This window comes from Nansenia antarctica (genome assembly GCF_963989245.1).
Source record: "Nansenia antarctica genome assembly, chromosome: 5".
Classification (NCBI taxonomy): domain Eukaryota; kingdom Metazoa; phylum Chordata; class Actinopteri; order Argentiniformes; family Microstomatidae; genus Nansenia; species Nansenia antarctica.
In genome coordinates, this window is record NC_137690.1 from 56,335,221 (window position 1) to 56,357,390 (window position 22,170).

The 22,170-nt window shown below is 41.6% G+C and overlaps 1 protein-coding gene across 1 annotated transcript in view; it reads right to left on the reverse strand.

Moving 5' to 3' along the window:
- Nucleotides 1-15,844, reverse strand: part of col22a1 (collagen, type XXII, alpha 1) — a gene marked incomplete at both ends in the record, with an annotated part of 36,688 nt that extends 20,844 nt beyond the window's left edge. The window contains 11 exons of the mRNA XM_080531767.1: nucleotides 1,878-1,916; nucleotides 2,281-2,343; nucleotides 2,469-2,513; nucleotides 2,627-2,746; nucleotides 2,959-3,039; nucleotides 3,348-3,623; nucleotides 3,897-4,020; nucleotides 4,597-4,708; nucleotides 9,466-9,546; nucleotides 15,023-15,589; nucleotides 15,754-15,844. Coding sequence (XP_080387893.1) covers nucleotides 1,878-1,916; nucleotides 2,281-2,343; nucleotides 2,469-2,513; nucleotides 2,627-2,746; nucleotides 2,959-3,039; nucleotides 3,348-3,623; nucleotides 3,897-4,020; nucleotides 4,597-4,708; nucleotides 9,466-9,546; nucleotides 15,023-15,589; nucleotides 15,754-15,844 — 1,599 coding nt within the window. The remainder of the gene's footprint in view (nucleotides 1-1,877; nucleotides 1,917-2,280; nucleotides 2,344-2,468; nucleotides 2,514-2,626; nucleotides 2,747-2,958; nucleotides 3,040-3,347; nucleotides 3,624-3,896; nucleotides 4,021-4,596; nucleotides 4,709-9,465; nucleotides 9,547-15,022; nucleotides 15,590-15,753) is intronic.
- Between the last annotated feature and the right edge of the window lie 6,326 nt (nucleotides 15,845-22,170).

Genomic DNA, 22,170 nt, shown 5'->3' on the forward strand with positions numbered 1-22,170 from the left:
ACAACGACATGCTGCGAGAAAACATGGAATGGTTAGTTCACTGAACATGGTTTAGTAAACAATTGTTAGAGGATGGAGTACACACACTTGTTGAAACCGTGTTACACAATTATGGGCAGAATCAGACAATAACAGTGACATACAGATTACACATACATACGTGTACTTGTGTTACATCAAGAAACAAGGACAAATAAACACCAAACTTTTGAGCAATGACAAGAGGGCCAAAATATGGTAACAGTGGTCGGTCCAGGTCTCCAAGACCCAGAGGTTATTCCACACATGCAGCCAGACAACCGGACCACTCAAGGAACAATGGCTTTCTAAAGTCATTTAACATTGTAGTTTTGGTTTGTGTCTGATGTCATTTTTTAAGCCAAGGAATCCCTTGGAATGTAAAGCTTGAAAAAAAGAAAAGGGTTATGACTGTTGTGTTTAATTACACAGTACCACTGGGTTACTGTGCTTCATAAACCACTTTACAACTCAAAGAATCTTGCTCTTTAATTATTTTCAGAGCTTGTATCACTTTAACGCACGTCATTTCTTCATCAAAGAGAGCATCAACTATGTCTTCATAGCCTATAATGAAAGGACACTAAATACACAAGACGTCAAATTGGTTTAAAGGAAATTGGCTAGTCTCGTCTGCTGAGTATGCAATTAGAGCAGTATGAATTCACTTTCACCCCCTTCAACTCAACGTGCAAACATTCCTGGGTACACTTCCGTCATGTTTTGCGTTACGTTTGTTACCGAAGGTGACCCTAACAGAATTGCAAGCCCTTTAGTAACCTCTCTGATTTATAGAGACTGAGGAAAAATGGATATTGATAGATAAAAAAGATAGCAACAGCAATGCTCTACAAACATCAATGAGTTTGTAGCTTCATGCAGTTTCTTCAGTAAACTCCTCAAGCTCTATAAGCATCAACATTCACTTAAAAAACAGCATAGCAAGCCATAACAATCCTTGAATAATGTCATGTGTCATGAAACATACAGTGTGAATGTTTCATGAATATTTTGCCATGATCTGATGGAATGTATTATTATTATGCATATTGCTATTATTTAGAAAAGGTGTACTGTGGAAATGAGTGTGGCACTCCCTCTCGCTTTTTTAGCTACCACCGCGCCAACCCTGGATTCAGGCATTGGTCTTTTTTTAGCTGAGGCGGCTGCTTGTGCGTCAACATGGCGGGATTCCATGACATGACTGTAAACTTGATCCTTGTGCCTGAAGATAATATTTCCAAGTCAAAAGCAGGATGTTGGTTACACTGCATGATGCAATGATAGTACAATGTACAGTATATAGTGTCACCACTATAATGTTTGTTTCATCAACATGTTTGCACATCAAGCAGAGAAGTGAGAAGACTGTGGCCTTGCTCTCCAGCCCACTTGTGGCGATCCTAAGTATCCCTCTCTGGACTGCCAGTATGATACATGCCTGGGCTTTAGGCTAAGGGGAGAAATTATACGCTGGGGCTCCCAGCTAGCACTGCCAAGCAGCACAGAGTGTGTGTTTTTAACGGACCGGGTGGGCGTCTGCGTGGGTCTGCCCTCTGTGTAACACATCCTCTGTGGTGACCTGTCCTGTAATTCTGACTTAGCTATAAGAATTTTCCTGGCTACTCCCAGGGAGAGAAAGATATATGCTAGTCCAACCAAAAGGTACATTTTCAACAGTACTTCTGAAGACAGAATTATATACTATTCAGAAAGTTCACAGTATAGAGGTCTTTGCCAAACATGTGTGATAGCAGCATGAGGACATACTGTATGTGTTTGGCTCAAGAGGGTTAGGATGTGATACCCATGCATTATAATTACATTTGAGGAGTTTGACAGTCAAACCATGACCTTACCTTCTCACCTCTATCACCCTTGACAGAGATTACTTTGCCCTGCAAATAATTAATCAACATGGATTAATTATTATCGAGGCTAGAGAGAAAAAAAAGCAGCAGAATGGATAAAAGATGTGCATGCAATACTACTATTACCAATAATAAGAATAAGAATAAGAATAAGAATAAGAATAGTAATAAGACAACAGAAAGGTCACAACATTAAAATTATTTAGACCTAATATCTACGATTATGTGATAATAACTAATCATGTGACTAATCATTTTTACATTTACATCTACATTTCCAATGTGTGGAAATGTGTGTCTATACTATGACGTGCTGTTTTTACAACTTAACGATTTACTATCTTTCAAATAAGAGCACTGTAAGGACATTTGCACGGTAACGTTTTCATACAGTTTCTCCTTTTGGTCCCTTGAGGCCAGGAGGTCCAACTGCACCCTTACTGCCAGTGTCACCCTGAAAGAAGTAGGCAGGTGGCATTATGACAAAGCGCAATGAAGCGCTTCAGGAGAATGACTCCTGAGGCTGGAACATAGTTGTTATTTTGTCACACAAAATCTTGCTTAGGGGCATTAAATGACCTTGTCACCATTCAGACCGTCAACGCCAGGTACACCGATCTCTCCCTGCAGGAAATGAAAATACATACGTCTTTGGAAACAATTAAGATGTTTGCATTGATAGGTGGAGGATAACTGTCAGGCTTATGCATCCTATAGGATAGAGCCATGTATCTTACTCTTTCTCCTGCGGGACAAGAGCAGTTGACTGCCTCAGGGCCTCTCTTTTGTTCTCCACCTGCAGGGGTGGGGGTGGGAATCTCGATGGGGGGAGCCTCCGTCACAACCTTCTTAGGGCACTGGAGTAGTAAACATACCACACATCGACTCCACTTATTGTTCCCCGTAAACAACTTGACGGTAATGGAATGATCACTGGCTATGACATGAATGCCATAACGTGAAATTGTAAGTGATGCATAAGGAAGAGGTGGGTGAGTATGAAAAGCAGTATGCCATAGGCTTGTTCCTGTAGTAGATGGCCAACAACAGCAGTGGCAGGTGCACTCACCGGCCCTGTTGGCAGATCGCAGCATGTCTCCAGCTCTGCGTGCTTGGAGTCACAGTAGATCATCATCCTCTGAAGGTCGAACTGCAACATGGGAGTTTCACCAAGACAGAGAGACACAGAATGAAGCTCAAACATATGTGGGTCAGACAGAAATGTCAGAATTTGCACAATAATTTGCACTTCAAAGTGACTTACTGCAAAAAAATCTAAACTGATCACAAGAAATACAATGTACAGTCTGTTACTGGATCTACCAGGGATCTAAATCCACCATGGTATTTCATCATCTACTGCTACATATCCAATACACTACTGCTGCTCTATACCCTGATAGCAATTGCATCACAACTGGGTGCAATACATTTGCACTTGCAAAAGGAGTCACTCACATCAATTGGTACGCTGTCATAGAGCCTCTTTCCAATGACTGTCTTCCCTTGGATATCGATGTCCTCCCTGTCTTCAATGGGCAAAGTCTGAATGAACTTGCAGTCCAGGTACAGGGACACAGACTTAGCCTCCACACTGAGAGCTATCTTGTGCCAGTTGCGGTCAAAGAGGTTGTCCACCTCTTGGTTCTTGAAGACAGCCCTCACAGCATCCTGGGTCAATCCCACAGCATTGTATTCCACTGCCTTGTTCTCACCATCCAAACGGATGGACACCTGGTCAGGTTTGAGAGATTCAGTGAATAAAAGCAGCCGAAGTAGCTTAATTAGCGGATTTGCAGGCATTTTAGGGGACATTTTATCATGCTGCAGTATTCAATCTGGGAATCTTAGCTGGGAAGAAGCTATCTTCCCCTCATCCCTGTTTATTATGTGTACGTATGTTTTACAACAGTAGACCACAATGTGCAGTATTAAGTTGCAAACACTGTTCAGCTGGCAATACTGTAACAGTCTCCTTGTGCATATACATCAAAAATGATATTACACCTGTGGAATTCCATATTTGTCGAATATTTGCCAGAGGTACCAGTCCTCCCTTCTAGAGGTCTTCCTGAATTTGAACGTCGTCACAAACGCATATTCATCAGGCAGACCTTGTGGGAAAACGTCTCTAAAACACAACAAAGAGGGAGACAAGACAAACACATCCTTAATGTATTATCCCTCAATATGTTAATCACCATACCTATACCTATATGCAGGTGTATGTTACGCTTGCGGACTGATTTCACGCGTAGCCTACATAGTGTGCTCTCGTGGAAGGAGAATATTGCACAGCAAGGATGTACATTTGGCGTACTGTCTATTGAATGTTACTATCTCAAGTAATAACAAGAACATACGTTTACATATATTACTCTATATGGAACTACAGTAAAAGTTTGTTGCAAATGTTCCTGCCCATGGAAAGAGTTGATTCTGAAACAGGTGCAACAGGTAGGCTAATCTGTCTGTGGTTTTGGATCACAGACTTTTTATTTTGAGTTTATTATTTGATGGTGAATTGCTTTTCCAACCTTCGATGTTAATAACTAACCCTAGTCAAGAATCCACTGTTGTTTCATTGAGACAAGAGGCGACACGGTCAGTGTCGTGGCAACGTTTGCTGATGCCTTTTCACCTCTACTGCATAGCGCATTCAAGAGTCTTGAATTTTGCAGACTGAAATGATGGATCATTCACTTACTCTGTTTGTTGTACAATGGGCATGGTTCCAAGTCTAACGTAAGAGCTTTGGCCTTCATCCTCTTTTGTTCCCAAAATATCTTTCACATTGAAGTAGTCCATTAGGTCAAATCCTGCAGCAATAAGGATAGAAAAACAAACAATTATATAGTATAGTTAGTTGTAGATTAGTCCATATAAATAGCAATTGCCCATATACATTTTTACTGAACACCACTAGATGGGGCACGTGACAATTAGAGATCTCACACACACACACACACACACACACACACACACACACACACACACACACACAAACTGTTGTAAAGGACAGACAGATCAATCTACTACAGTAGCTTGTATGTTTCTTAGAATATGACATTTGACTGATATTGTGATGGTAATTTTAGTATATGCAGTTAGTTAGTACATCTTACTTAGAGATTTGTGATACTTAGTAATACTGACAATCCCACGCTGTCACATAGTGTTACTTTGATATAAACAACATCCCAGTGATGGATTGGCAGATGTGGGTTAATCCCACCACACCCCACCCTCCAAGACTGTATTTGTAGCTTTTCTATTGCAGCTGAAACTCACATTATTACTGAACACAGGAAGCGGAAAAACAGCCATACTTTGGAATTTGCAAGATATCAGGCCCACTAATTATGCTCATGTTTGCCCATGTTATAGATGTGCTACCAAAAGACATTAAACATCACTTGTTTAAGCAGAGGCCTAAAAAAAGCTCTCATATGCAATTATGTCATTGGTGCTCCCATGGAACAGTCAGTGGTGTGTGTGTACTGTGTTGCGCTGGGGCGCTGGGGCGGCTATTTAATTTAAAATTACTGAGGTTTCCAAGCTTAGCCACCCACCATATTAAGGTGGTTTAGAGTGGACACTCCCTTATACATCAAACAAGTAGCTATGGTGATGCTGGCAGGGACCAGGGCGTTTCATAATGCCGCAAGTTATCCACCTGATCTCACTGGCAACAGTTGTGTTTAACTGGAGCTCCCCTGGAAATACACAGGCTACATCGTTGATATACACTTTTCATACAGCTGCGTATCTTGTGTGTGTCAAGTACGGTATACAGGTATACTGGTATACATGTCAGCAGCACATACAATAATAATAATAATAATAATAATAATAATAATACGTTTTGTACTGTTGGACTATAAGATGAATATTCAAGGCATGAGATTACAAGATACATTTTTATCACATTTGGCTTTTTGAACATATTCAGAAGAAATCAGTATTTTGAGTGACCATGTCTGATGCTTAACATGATTCAGACAGATAGGAAGGAAACTGTTTCTTTGTGAAGGTGGTAATGTGAGAGTCCTGCAAAAGCTTACACGGGTCTGTGGAAATAGCCTTGAAACAGGTGGCAAAGCACACAGGCTGCCACTAGGCCATTAATGACTGAGTAAAAAATAACATTAAACAGGGGCCCCATAGCATACTGAATAACTGAGGGGGATAAACATTGTAGAGACGTGCCACAGTGTATTTTGAATATAATGTGAAAACAAGACCGTTGATATGGTGCCAATACTGAGTGTGCTGAAAAACCCTGTCATAGGGCTTTCACACCGCCACGGAGCCGTTCTGGAACCTCTGAACCTCGTCTTACTAGCCAGCTGCTCTGTTACTGGAATAGAAATGGCTTACGAAGTTCATCACTAATGATTAGATTCAGATTAGATTACATTTTGTCTTCTTCCTACTTGCTAGTCTTTAGACAGCTTAGAATATGACACACACACACACTGACGACGTCACAGTTCTACTTTTTGGTTCGCTCTGAGAACCACTATTTTCTGGTACCAGCTGCGAACCAACTTTTCAGGCTACGAACCAATTCATTTTCGGTCTGAACACACCGGCCGGTTCCAGACTTGGTTCACGAACCGGAATGGTCCCTTGGCGGTGTGAAAGCCCTATTAGTGCATCAGATTTTGTCAGATCAGGTTATGGTGCTCAATTGAATTTCCTGTATTTTTCGGCTATTGACAACTCTAAATATCAAACTTAAAACATAGTTTTCTGTTGTATTCCTCCGTCCTGATGCATCTTCTTAATCTCACAGCAAGTAGGCTAAGTGTCAACCTCCCAGCTACGCCTAGTCGCCTATTGATGTATGTTGGCTAACTGGTTTGCTGGTGTCTCCTGGGAGACAGTACTCATGTCATGCTGTTTCCACATGTCGTATGGGTGGGTCTAGATTGTGAGTTGAGGTACCCATCCAGCTGCAAGTTTTTTAATGGGTCTATTTTCCCTCTGTTACCATGCACCATGCAAATACACTCTGTGCACTGGTTCCGTGGCTTTTGGGACTGGCCGAGCTGAGCTCAGACCTGTAATTTGGATTGGCTGGGGAAAGTGTATAATCAACCCAAAAAGTTATTTTGAAAAACCAGAATAGACCATCGGGACGATCTCTGCGGGAAAAGCCAGATGATTACGCAGACTGGGAAAGGCAGCCATATACAGTGCATTCTTTTGATCCGGACAGATGGCAACATCTGAGCACACTGCCTGCACCTCTGGTCGCAATTTCCCACAGCGGGGACTGACATGGTCACGACACATTGGTTCTCTCTTCACTTTACTCTTTTCAGTATTCACAATGAGCCAGATGACCCATAATGAAGGCTAGTCTATTCATCACAATACACCGTTATGAATAAGGTAGTGATGATTATACATACATTGCAAGAACGATATGCTCATCAACCGAATAGTGCTGTTAATCAGTGATGTGAGTCATCTGGTCCAAAAGTATTAGGCAGTTATGGTATAGTATGCCTTAACCAGTCTTGGATGATTAAAGGCCAACCACACATTGCAGGGACTCCCTTGTGTCTGTAGCTTCTTTTTTCTCAAGTTGTATTGACATTCACTTCTTGGACCCAGGGTTCCAGAGTGTGACCTTTGGTTCCATTTTGTGATCTTGTGACTTTGCTTCGCGAGGGGAAAGAAATGCTGGTCGCATCAGGTGTGAGTGTCAAAGTGAAACATATGAATGTGTGTGTGAATGAGAGGCCATTGTAAATGCTTTGGAATAAGGGGCTATATAAGTGCAGTCCATACATCTGTCCAATCTTTGAAACTAAAATGCCTTGTCTTGACATATACTGTCATGTATACTGTTATGCATTCTGCTTGGAAGTGCAATGTCATGATCAAACAATGTTTTGGTTTTTTATTACTGTATTATCAAAGAATAGGCAAAGTAGCATGTAATGCATTTCTGTATGTGTTTGTGAATACTACTGTAAGACCAATGTAATGAGAAGAAGAATATTTAACACACAGAGCACAAATTGTCTCTGAATACAATGTCAAGTTAACTTCGGGATGATAAACCTACTCATTGTTTATATCGTGTAGCAAAATTTGGGTGCGACCAAATCATGTGCTGTTGCCACCAAAAGTCAGGAGCCCTGCATGGATCCCAAATGATAATCCTATGCCACCCCACAGCATGTTAGTTAGTTGAGTGGTTCTGAGGTTATTCATTTTCATTGTTGTTTGAAAAGAGAAAGAGAACAGTGTTTGAATGCTCTTGAATGTACAGTAACATCCACAACGGTCTTGTCAGGTAACATCCACAACAGATGTATTACAAATGAAACTACTCTACTTTACAATGACTTTTGTTCGGAAACTTTTTGAAACAACGTTGATGGGTTCTTGTGATTTATCTCGATTTCTCCCTCTTTCATTGCAGTTTACAGTAAAGCAATGACCACATAATTAGCACTGGGCATGTCTAGAGGATGTTAGGCTAGTCTAGTCAGTGGGAACCGGAGCTGTCGCTGCTGGTCGCCGGAGCAAGCACAAACACCATCTTTGCCAGAATACCTCAGGTTTAGGTTTGAGAAATAATGCCGCAAGTCCCCCTGTAACCCAGGAGACTGACAGCAGTGCATTAGACTCAGAGCATTATTCATCAAAACCTTGATTTGCAGAACGATTTGCTTTCTGGCAGGTTGATCTGTGATGGCCCTAACACCCAAAGAGGCAAAGGAGCATTTTGACCAGGCTCATGCAAACTCACAAGTGCTTTGAGTCTTTATAGGTTTGTTTTTCCTATGCACATGACTCATATCTCTTCTACTGTATTCTGCTAGTCTTATTCACAGGCTTAGGGTTATTTGGCAGTTTCCTTTCCCCAGGTAAAGACTTTGTAGCAGCAGTCAGACATCCCAGTGCGTGTCTGTTCTTTCTCTTAGCGTGATGAATGTGAGTGGGAGGCACAGACAGGAACTCAGATCCCCCATGGGCTGTAAGACAACATCCTAGCTATCTGGTTAAGCACTACTCTCCGTTTCTGAGAAACCCACTGGAAATGGAGACCAAGTAACACCCCCTGCCGGGCTCCTCCATAACTGGTACAGTCGATAGACTCATTCTTATTGACTAGTAAATAGCTTGTTATAGATAGCCGAAGACAGTCAGGCCTGTGTTCATTCTTTACACCCTCTTCAGCTCTTGTGGTTGGATGGAGAGTAAGTTGTGTTTGTCAATCCTAGGGGAGGTATATTATGAACTTTGTACTATTCTGGATGTTTAGTGGCTTTATTAACATTGTAACAATGGAAAACTGGCACACAAATGTATGAATGAATCTATGTAATGTATGAATGTAGGCTATTTGCTTGCCACAAAGATTTTCCTTTGGTCACCAGCATTAAACAGTACGGTAGAATAAGTAGGCCTAATTTACCATCTGGATACACAATTCATCACGGAGAACATTTGTACACAGTAGTATGACATCCATTCCCCATCTTTGCATAGATCATTGTGGTTAACACTGTTCTTGAGCAGTGAAAAAGAGGAAACCGTTATTGTACTGTACCTGGAACTTGCTCTAGTCCATGACTGGTGCTGTTGGGTTTAAATCGATCTGGTTGCACCTTCATATTTGGACACAGCACATCTGAGGGGAGAGCAGAAGAACTGGGTTAGCGTTTTTTAACTGAGAGGATCCATAGACAATAAAGATCATCTGTGATTAATTGTCCATAAAACAGTCATCGTCATTGTCAACAGGGGGAGGAAATTAGAATTGAATCATCAATTTGTAGGGTGAAATGTTGCATGTTTTTTAAATCTATTACTGTATGTCTCAAGTAAGTGCCCCTACTGAACGATTATCTAGATAGTATTCAACAATGTTTACCCTACCATTGCACTGTAGAAACAGGCCACCCTGACCCTGCTTAGCTATTTTGCCCGTTGCCTAATAACATTGGTTTTCTTAGGAGACTTTTGTGCCCTTCTGCCAAGAAAAAGTCTGTTAGGAAATGGACATTGCTTTATCAAATCCGGTGCCTGGTTTTCCAGGATACGCAGCATACAGTTTGTTGTGCCTTGCAGCACATTGGCATATTCATGTAGTTTACTCATCAATGTAAATCTATGTAAACTTACATTGTGAAACTAAAAGAAACAACTGCATAATAAGTGAAATAGGCCTATGCTGTGTTCTTCTGCTGACGTTGGTTGAAACAGAATGTGAGATCTGGCTGGCTCCACCAGGCTAGAACATTTGACCCGTTTTGATTGAAGGACCCATAGTGTTGGCTAACTGTAGAGGGAGTGTGTGTCCCATTTAAACTTGACCCTTGATTGGAATTCGATCTGAGAAGATGACAGAGGATTGTTGCCGTTGGCTCCAGAGGAGTAGGGGGCATAATATGCACAGTCCCCAGCGGTGACAGTTTTAGACTCTCAAACGCACATATTTCAGAGGCGTGGGCCGTCCAAGTGATGCCAGTGGTGACAGTGAGAAGGGCAACACCATAAGGCTTAGTTTACATTGGCAGAGGAGAATCTTCTATTAGTGCTTTTAATAGGTGCTGCTTAAGAACCACTGGGAGCTCAGGGGGTAAACACGTTGTGTTTTGACTTTGTGTTTTGACCACCTGGCTGACTTTTTTTTACTTCTTTTGAGGTACACACATGGTTTTATGCATGATGTTCATGGGCAAAGACAGCCTAATTAGATACATCATGTCACTCATTGTCATCCTTCATTTCATCCTTAGTTTCTTTCCCTGTTTATTACCTTTAGATTGTAATGGTGTACGTTACCATCGTTGGAAAAAAGGCAACATAACTACATGGACCTTATTGACCCACCTTGAGCTAATCCACCCTACAGTGACATGAACATATGTGCTGTCAGTCTTCATTTCAGTCACAATAGAGAGCACAGGGTCACAAGATGTTTGACTGATGGACTCTATATGATTGCAATTGATAGTGGAATCTGTTAGTTCAGTTTCGGATTGATATTGTAGGAATTTGGCTGTGTGCGTGTGCGTGTGCGTGTGCGTGTGCGTGTGCGTGTAAGAGGCAGGCAGACAACATTCCACTGTAGCAGATCGTGTCTCTGACAATCATACACTATCAAACCCTGTAATTTGTTTTAATCGCAGCTATAAAAAGTACTTTGTCGAGTTAAAGACACTGAACTTTACTATGGTATCCATTTTACGGGGATGTCTCTCTTGACATGTTGTTTTTTATTAAATGCAAATCCAAGGGCATATTTGTTCTGGGAAAATCCATTTCTTCTCAGGATAGAGGCTGTCAGTGTTCGTGTCTGCCATCTTTAAAACCTGTTTACTGCAAGTTAAAGGAAACCATCAAATGATCATTTTTACATTTGATGTTTTGTGTCTGAAGTGTGTCGGTGAAGAGGTGTTTCTGTGTCCCTGCTTGTTTAGTTTAGTTCTGAAACCAGTGGTGCCATTCTTTCTTCTCTTAGCATTTCTACCTTCCATTCAATTATTAGAGGCCTTGCCAGTGGTAATGGCAGAACTTAAGTTTTCTATAGAACAGAGATGTTTTTTGCTTTGAATGGACACTGTTTCAAAGTCACTGTTGAGTGTCACTGTTTCAAAGGGGAAGTTTATCCCAAATCCATTTTCATGTGTATTTCTAGTCAATCCAAGATGCATGCATCTCAAACTATCATCATTTTGCGTGCAGCTACATCATACCTATTGAAACGTGAGGTCTGTGTTTACTTCCTAAAAAATGGGAAGCCATAAAGATTCGTCACATGAGGGTTTTTGCACTCCGTTCCTGCTCTACTATGCCAGTAATTGTCAGCAACCAGCACTTGCTAGCTCTTGTGCTGTTAACTAGCAGAAGGACCGTGGGAGGGAGAGGGGAATCTTGGGAGTTGCTGGAATTGAATCAAAATGGGCAATTTGTAACATCAGGACTGATGAGGGCATTCAAAGTGAGATATCTTGACTCTGCGAATGTGTCTACTTTTTGAATAATGAAAACAACAAATCCACAGGATTACATGGTAACATTCCACTTTAAGATGGTGACGTAACTTAACCCGGAAACTGAGCTCATAGTAGAGCTACTCCCTGAGCTTGTGGCACAAAGGCTATAATTTAGAGATCCGCCTGTGAGTCTAAATGGAAGCAATGCAGGGGAGGGCCCTCAACGTTTGTGGCACAATAAGATCTGGCAGGTTAGGTCATACTAGCAGTAACTCATTCAGTGCAAAGTGCAAACAACCATAGCTATTCATTTGTACTAGATCTGCAGTTTAGGCCTCATTGACAATCAGATTAATTTGGACCTTTTGGAGATTTTCTGGATTTAGTTCTGGTACTCTTGATATTTTTATCAAAGCATTAACAACTCTGAAAAGAAGACCCCAGTCTGTCAAGCTAGACAATCACACCTCCTCCAGCCTGACCCTGAACACCGGTGCTGTGTGCTGAGCCCTCTCCTCTACTCCCTCTTCACCCACCACTGTGTTTCTGTGCATAACTCTAATAGCATCATCAAGTTTGCAGACGACACCACGATGGTAGGCCTGATAAGTAACGATGACGAGTCGGCCTACAGGGAGGAGGTTCAGCACCTGGCGGTGTGGTGTGCCGACAACAACCTGGCCCTCAACACCAAGAAGACTAAGGAGCTCATTGTGGACTACAGGAAAGCTAGACCCCCCCATCTACATCAATGGGATGGAGGTGGAGCATGTCTCCAGCTTCAAGTTCCTGGGTGTCCACATCTCCGAGGACCTCTTATTGGACCCTCATCTCCTCCACCCTGGTCACACACCTCAAGCCCTATTGCCCTTGTCCTGTATCATATCATAACTGTACATAATCATATTGATATTCCTATTCAGATATTCATCTCATGTATATTATTGTATTTATACTCACTGCAACACTTTATACTGTAACATTATCATGTCTCTTACACTACGCCACCTCTTGCGTATTACCTATTGCCCTTACTCTGTAGTCTGTACATATCATATTTATATTAATCTCTGTCATCATAACTGTACATATCTTTTTCATAACCGTATATGTATATATATATACTCATGTATATTCACTTTATATGTATTATTCATACTCGCTGTAATACCTATACTGTAGTGTTTGCACAATACTATTTGCACTTTCTGGTTAGATGCTACACTGTATTTTGTTGTCCAAGTACTTGTACTCTGTGCAATGACAATACAGTTTAATCTAATCTAAGAAGGAAGAAGAAAAAAAAACAGTAACTGGCAGAGTGCAAATGCTGTGTCATGCATGGAATTTAATTGGGGAAGGGGGGGGGTCATGCAAGGTCAAATGTCTATGCTAGTTTTGAAGCCAATCTAGAATATAGTCAAGCAGGTCCCGAGTATAATTAAAACAAAACATGATATGAAAACTGCAAAAAGTCCATTTAAAAAAACAAAATAAATAATAATAATTGTATCATAACTGACTGGCTAACAGTGAAAATATGTCCTAAACTTACCAGTTTACAATTATGGAGTTATTGCCTATAGTATACAGGTGTAATTCAGATTACATTTTCAGCTGAATAGTTTGTTATTTTATTTACTTTTACTGGCATTTTGTCTTGTTAAAAGGTTCCACGGCTGCAGTATTCTCTCAGAATTGTGTCTGTTTAAAAGTGGCAGATTAAAAGATGAATGAATTTGACGTGGACGTTTAACTATATTGTAGGATAAACTTGAAACATTAGAACTGTAATTTTAGGAGCAAAAATAACTTGGACCACTCACTGTGCTTGTTGTCCAGCCACTGATATTCTTAGATACATTCTCCTAGAGATATCCTAGAGATGCCCATAGTGTTTTTGATATTTTGATATCTAGATATGTTATGTATTAAAGCCTGGACCACAGTGACACATGGTAAAGAATGTGTGGACTCAAAGGTGGGTAGATGAGATGAACATTGGAATCTGTGGCCTCAAAGGGCAGGGTCACGGTTATGGGCTTTCCAATGAATCACCAAGTTCCCTGCCAAATGCAAATGGTTCAGTATCACTCCACAAGGCTGTCTGACTTTAAATAAAGAATAACAGCTCTAATTACAGGATCATATAACTAGCTAAACGCTTTGTGCAGTGTTCTGTGTCCTGATATGATCATTCCAGTATTTTGAGCATATATTGGAAATGACTGTCAACAATGCTTATCTCAGATGATACCCATATCTGAAGTTAGACTATAATCATGTCATGTCCTGTCAATTTACTGTTTGAGGTCAGGATTTCAGGCGTCGTTTGCTTTCTTGTCCAGCTAATTTTAGTGGGGAATGCAAACTCGAGTGCAAAGCATCTATCTTCCCCCTGAACATGCATACACTTCTCCACTTCCCCCCTAGAACTGTTCCAAGCCACACACCTCCAGTGTTATTGGCTTATTTATTTTTTTCTAACACAGATTTTTAGAGGCTACATAGTATATTTTTCCTGAAAATAGTGTCCCCTGTCAATTCATGTTTAGTGCTCTGGAAAAACCATTGAGGTTAGAGTGATCCAGGCTATCCAGTGTTCCACACCTCTTCACCAAACATTTACCCAGAAGTCAGTAGGGCAAGTGACCACAAAAATGTATTGGTTAGAAAATATTGTAAATTATAGTACAAGCCAGTACATTTCGGTATTACACCCACTTTGGAAATATCACACCCTGTTAGTGACAAGGAAGTCAGGAAAGTGAGGAGGAAGCCATGCCTATGGAAATGCATGAAGGGGTGGGGTTTGGAATTAGGGTCTTGGCTTGGGATATGGTTAAGGGGTAAAATTAGTTTAAAGGAGACATCAGAGGGAATCATATTTAGCTCTCTTCAAAGTGAAATGGTGTGTATAATGATAAGAGTACTATATGTAATTGATAGCTAGCTATAGTAACCTTAAGTTAATTCTCACATTCTCTGGGGTTCATGAAAATTCGTGAAAATACAATTTAGATGAAAGAAGAAATAAAATATTTGGTGTGTACATACTGTACTATAGGCATCCGGTTGGAATCGAATTATTTATAAATTAATTTAAAGACAACCAGTAAGAATAAGGTTATCGCTGAAAATGCCTAGATCTGATTGGTGACTTACTCTCGCAGAGCCTCCTCCTCAGCCTTCCCCTGATCTTGTCAATTGCGTTGAAGTCCTGCACAGCAAAGACATGGGCATTCTTGGGCTCAGCAGCGATCTCCTCCAACTCCACCTTAAGCGCCTCCCCGATGCCCACAGCAAACATCCTGATCCCTGCTTGACTGGCTTCCTTGGACGGCTCCAGCACATAATCCTGGCTCCTGCCGTCCGTTAGAAGAATGGCCACCTTCTGGAAGCCCTTAGCCGCAGGCCTGGCCCCATACCGCTCATTGAAGATGTTTTTGGTGGTGTAGCTGATAGCATCCCCTGTCATTGTATTTCCCCCCAGGTAGCGAATGTTACGGGAAGCTCTCTTCACCTCATCCATGGTGCTATACCTCGCCAGGTTGAACTCTGTGGTAGGCCGGTCACTGTAGCGGACCACAGCCACACGGGTCTTGTCAGGTCCTACGTCAAATGAGTCAACCAGGTTGGACACCCACTGTCTGATCTTCTCAAAGTTCTCCTTTCCCACGCTGGACGAGGTATCCAGGATGAACACCAGGTCATAGTGGACATTTTTACATCCTGAAACAAGTTGTTGTTTTTTTGTGTTAGATTTGAGACTGCAATTTTTTTGCAGTTTCCCAGTTTGTAAAAGCAGTATGAACTATTCAAAGCTTATTGTGATGTTTCAACTATGTAACAACAACAATGTCATTACTACTGTATATAACAATGAATAGCCTTACCTGCCCTCTGTGCATCAACTCTCTCTGTTGAGAGAGTCAGGGCCAGGATGACCAGGACAAGGGATATCCTTAATCCCATCCTTAATTCCATTTTGGCTTTGATTTGTTTCTTTTTTTTATCTTAGGGTTAGGGTTAGGGTTATCTTGTGATCACCATCAATGTTTCCAACCTGTGGGAATACCAACATAAACATCAATTCATTCACTATTCACAAACTGTCAAGAATGTCTTCCTATTTCTTTTGTAGTAGTCTGTTCAGAGACTAGATCAGAATGCAGACATGTCTTCTGGGAGTAGATTGAGGAATTTGCCGGCCACTCTATGGTTGGACTCATTGACACTTGACCCTATGACTGGGGATTAAAAGCCAGTAAGTTGTGTTTTAATTCGATTGAAATTAATGACTAAGCCCCTATAGAACCATGGTGTTTACGAAAGTGAGTCATATTCACAAATAGCTTTTCTTATACTCCCTGCACACTACTGGCCATGAGGCCTGGCAACAGGCTGTGTCATCATCCTCGCATGTAACATTTAGTCATCCTTACTTAAAGTGTGTGTCCTTGGTTGAACAGAACTGACTAGGCCCCAGGCTACACTGTCATCAGTGCTGTTTGGAAAAAGCCAAAGAGGTATGTGTGGTGTTGGTGTATGGAACCCTGATGATGTGGCAACTCCTTACCACAGTTCTTGAAGTTCAAATTGATATCTGTTCACGGTTATGATTACGTTAATAAAGGGGTGATCATAAAAGGAACACATAGCTAAGCAAGTTTTTTTTGTAAAGTGAAATTGGGCAAATGATGGAACCTTCAGTCAGGGAACTAAATGGAAATGTGAATTAGGGCCTGAATTCTTAATATTTGTACGGTGTTGTCTGAACTTGTCTATTATTCAACTTAAGTCATGTTTTCTAGCAGTGTATTGAGTGTATTGTCCTACATCATTTCCCTTGTTTTAATTCTTTCATCTGGACCTGATAGGGGAGTGCCTACTGTGAGATACAGTACAGTGCATGTAGGTGGATATTACTAATTACTTATCCCCCTGAGATGGAGAATATCAGTCAGCTTAGTATGCCATTTGAAAACATAGGCCTTGTACAGGTCTGGGAAATGGTGGAGGACCATTAACAATGATTTATTTTTTTAATAAATGTACTGTTAACCACTGTATGTAGTTTGGCAATTTATTTAATCAGATATTTCCCTGGGCTATTTTTTGTTTTGGATTGGCACTATTAATAAGCAGTAGGCCTACTTTGTGAAATTACTGCAATTGCTGCGATTAGTGTGTTTAAATCTGAGGAACTCACTATATTAAGCTTTTAGTGAAAGTATGTCTTTGCTCCCACTCAGGCTTCACTGGGAAATTGGATTAGTCCTTGTGGGAATATGCACATTATCTAACTGTTGAAGTCTTGAATACAACTATTCAACAGATGTCTCTCAACTCTGATAGTAAGATATGCCATGGGAGAATCAGTTGTTTTATATTTGTCTATAACTTGTTACCTGAAACTATCATGTGAACGTCCTAACCCTATACAAACATTTAAAAAATAATTTCATGGACTCAAACATGCTCATTTTAGTCCCTATTTTCCCTGTACCAACCATAGGTCTGTATGCTGTGGGGCCTGTTTCCAGTTCCTCTCTCAGTGGTAGACCTGGGATTACACTGTAGATGTATATTCCAGAAACATGCCGTCCATCATTCTCAAAATGTAAAAAACATAAGCAATCTTTCCATGTGCAACCCAAAGGACAAAAAAACCTGGACATGGATATGGTTTTCTTTCAACAAGGAGCATCTAGACAGCAGCATGTGGCTGAGAGCGTGTCTCACAAATAACTCAAAACAACAAAAGAATGCAAATACATTTCCATAAAACCACCTTCCAAGGAGAGAATGGTCACAAAAGAAATAAAACAATTTATATGGGACAGATTAATTTGCATTTTCCTACCAGGATTATCGATCATTTACTTTCACTGGAGGTTGGTCTCTGTTGCTCCCTGCATCCAGGCTTAACGTGTGCACTTGTCCCCAAGCATTAAGGCAGCATCCTCCTCTGATGATAAAAAACCCAAATTACCTCCTTTACAGGTGTGACAAATTAGGTTCAGGTAATCCTAATATCCAGGGTGGCAATCCAGTGTACAGTGTTGTTAAAAAGTGAGGTGAGCTTCAGCAACAACCTTTTGGATGGGTGGATTGAGTGGGAGGAACTGCAAGGGAAAGTGTAGGGTTTCACTGGGGGACGATGGCTTGTGCTGTGTGCCTTGCTGTGCTCTGCTCAGACATAAAAAAAAAAAAAAAGAAAGGCTGACAGGCCCAGCCAATTATAGACCCAACTTCTGGATATTTTGGTCTTTTTCTTTTCCTTAAAGGCTGCGCCCATCTGAAGTGCCCTCAAGGACAGGCACAGCTTCTTGGCGACAGTCTCGACTGTCCAACCCTGCCACTGAGATAGCCACAACGAAGCAACCCCGCTGGGCTGGGCTGGGCTGGGCTGGGCTCGGTCTGCTCAACCAGCCAGTGGCTTATGGAGGGTGTATTTAAGTCAGGGAAATGATTAGGGAACACTGGTGCATTTGAAGCTTTATTGTGTCTTGTGTGTTCCTTGTGCTGTCTTTTGCCTCATATTTTAGAAGATTTGGACAATGTTGTTGACTGTTGGCCTCTTATATTTTCATCCCATTGTTTATTGTTTTTGTTGTTGTTGATGTTGTGCCTACAATATGAGTTCAACCCAACCTATTCTAAGCAACATTCATAGTGATATTCATACTCAAGTTACCTTGCTGTAAAGCTGAGTTGTCTCAGGATTCTGTACAGTACATTCTGAAATGTGCTGTAGTAAAACATTTGATGAACAACAGAAACCTCCGTTAACCTCACTGGAAAATAATATTATTGATTATTATGTGTTTTCAGGCCATGTTCCCCACAGGAGGGTAGCAGTGGTCATGTTCTCCAATGCTTTGGTTTCTCTGTCTACCCTTCTCCTTTTCTCTGACTGAACTTACCAGATTTCCTGTCAGAATGGCATTTCTCCCCAGACCCTTTTTGCGTATCTGACATCTCAAATCGAGGTGTCTTGGTTGAACTTCACTAACCCCCCCTGCTGAAGGAAGAATGCAACAACATCTGCATAAACATTGAAACCTAGCCTACATAAGAATACATATTTTGGATTAGGGAAGCCTCATGTTACTCTAAGCTGTGCATGTCATTGACAAATGTATGTGTATTAGATTCAACAGCGACATTTTTTCTTTGGTCCTATTTGCAGTGCCTGACCCACCCATTCTCTACCTTTTGTAGTCAGGGCAAGTGAGCACAGGCCAAGCTATGTATAGACCCAGTGAGAAGTGGATGGGAAGTCTGCTGATGATTTGGGGCAGATGCATGTTATGAGCAATGGAGACAGTGTGAGGAGCTGTCTGTCGCCTTATGTGAAAGGGCTCGGGAGGTGATCAGAACGCCTCAGGACTTGAGCAGTGTGTAGGAAGCCTCTTGTCATCTGCAACCCAAGTTTTGAGAGTGAGAGTAAGAGGGGAGTGAGACACTCGTCTACAAACTTGACCAGATGGTTTCAACATGTGTTGAATGTGAGATTTTTGTGTTGTGTTAAGATATGTATTTTTTCCACACAATCAGTTCATTTTGATTTAGTTGTTTTGCTTCATGATGTTGTACTGGGCTTATTCAAGGGTTAAATGATGTATGACCTACAGTTATACCTATAGTAACTACTGTCAAGAGACTGCTTTTCCTGTACCTGTTTGCTGTTTCACCTAAATCAGTCTAAATGTAGATTTAGGGAATTGCTTTTGGAAATGGATCAACTCGAGGCTTAGATGTCCAGCTTTCACCTCATTGGATTCTGAGTGAAAATGGGTCTTTCATATGATTGTATCTTTTCTTTTTTCAGAACAGGGGATATCTGGAGAATCAATTTATGAAGTGAGGGATTGGTCTGTTCAATTGTCAAGAACATGTAGTACAAAGCTGTTTTGATGCTGAAAGCTTTTGCATGAATAATATACTCTTGTCTTATTGTTTTATTACAGCCGTCAGCATTACCCAATGCCGTCATACATACCCAATGTCCCCAAAAAACGAAATAACTTGTTGTGTTTACTGAGGAAATAAATACAAATGGGATATTTCAATTATCATGGACTTTATTAGCTGTTACTGTAAACATCGTGTTACTGCTGTCTGCTCTGTTTGAGTTGTGTGATGAAACAATCTGTTTGGGTTGTCAAGATTGAACTGTATCAGTGGTAATTGATGAATATTCATTAGGCATTATAATTCCTGAATGCAGGTTAATTTGGCACAACTTCAAATAGCATGTAAATATTCAAATAATATTTAGTGAGCTTTAGAGGCAGAATATTAACAACTAGGCAGAATATTCTGCCTAGTTGTTAATATTCTGCCTCTAAAGTTGTCTCAAGTGTTGTGTGCAAAAAAAACAATTGTCAGTACATAATTCAACTTGTTACACTATGAAACCTGGGCCTACTATACATAAGAGATGATCCCTGTATTTTAACTGAATTTCTATGCCTTATCTCCAAAAATAAGCATCAGTAAACACACTAGGCTTAACAATGTCACGTCTGTTTTCATTACTTAGACGCTGAGCTGGTTGAAGGGTCAGAGAACTGCACCCTGGAGTTTGCTCACACCAGTCATCCTGATGGCGGTTCCTGACACCGCAATATTCCCAGGGAGCTGCAACGGCCCTTCGCTCCTCCTTGATGCCTTCTCAAGCATGCGACTGGCCTCCCTCAGTACTTTCTCTGCTCGCTGCCCTTTGCACTGGACACCTGGGGTCAGCTTGCCCTCTTCTGGAGATAATCCCCCCGTTGACGTATTTGATTTGCTCTGATCCTCTTCTAGGTGCTCGGCTCTCTGCAGTCGTAGCCGCCTCCTGCCAGTCACCTGTAACGTGCCAGGGCTTTGGCAGGCGCCGTGTGCTCCCTTAGTTTTGCTGCAGGGAGCTGGAGAGGGAGGGGCTGGTTTACTGCTCACAGGGGGAGGGAGGGTGCCCTTAGTGGCTGCTTCATCAGGGTGCCTGTCACCATTCTGATGGATGTGGCTGGCGCAGAGAGTTTGGGCCTTCGCAGCACTCTGCTGCTGGCCTTTAACTGGCTCAGTCAGGGCTCTCCGGGGAGGGGCACACTCTGCTTTGGCTAGCTCCACTCTCACACATGCTTTCACCTTCCTGGGGCAGGCCTTGTGCTCTCCTGTGTCCAGTTTGCGGGCTGCCGCTTTGGCCTCCAGCTGAATTGCCCTGATTTTCTGCCTCTGGGACTCTTTCACCTCCTTGGGCAACTCCAGGGGAGCCAGCTTCAGAGGGCGCCTGGGCAGTGTATTTGCATCCTCCCTCTTTAAGTCAGGTATGGGCGACCTGAGCAGTAGTGTGTCCCTCTGCACAGGGCCCTCTTGCGTCTGCATGGCAGGCGTAAGCCGACCCACTGCCTCTTTCCCATGTGTGGCTGACAGATGGAGGCCAGGTGTTTTTGAATTCCGGCCATTTTTAGCTGCCAGTCTGAGGTTTTGGCCATTGAGTTGCATCATGGTATTTTTAGCCTGTGTGGTCGACAGTTCTTCTCGCCTGGGCCCCTCCTGAACAAAAGAGACATCACTCACTTATCAGAGAATTACTTTATTGCCCACCATCAACACTGGAAAGCAATCAGACAGAAACATAGCAAAGCAGAGCTTTAGAGCAGACCCATCAGTACACTGTGTATGATGGCCTTCTGCACATTCCCAAAGGTATGCTTTTCCATCTATTCAAATATGTTTTCAGTGGACATTTTCATGGTGACACAAAAATGCTAATTCAGTAAAAGAAATCTCCATATAAAGTATGACATTTCTCCCTTCAATATGTTAACACAGCTCTGCTCTGTGTTCTGCAATTGTCAGTTTTTATGGTGTATGATAAGTTCATTACCTACCATCTCATCTCTCTGTTCATAAATTGGTTTCACTGTGGTCCTTTTGTATGTAGCTTAACATTGATTTGATAAGAGGAGAAGCAATTGTGATTTGAATTCAAAGATGCAATACACTTTTGTCCTGTGGTATATTCCAGTCAAAGATGCAAGCATTGCACGCATTTACTCCCATCATTTCTACTTTCATTGTGTCTTACTCAAATAAGCTTGAACTGTGTCCTGCACAACACAACAAGTCGTACAGTTTCTGAGGAAGAGGATAATGAGGTGATGATGACATACTCTACTTACAGGTTTGGTGAATATCTCTTGCTTGACTTTTTGCGGAACCATTTCTTCTTTTTTCTGGGAGCAGAGGAGGAGGACGATGTTGTTGTGGTCTCAGTGCTTGCTGTCAATGCCACTGTAGCAGAGGCTGGTTTTAGCAGC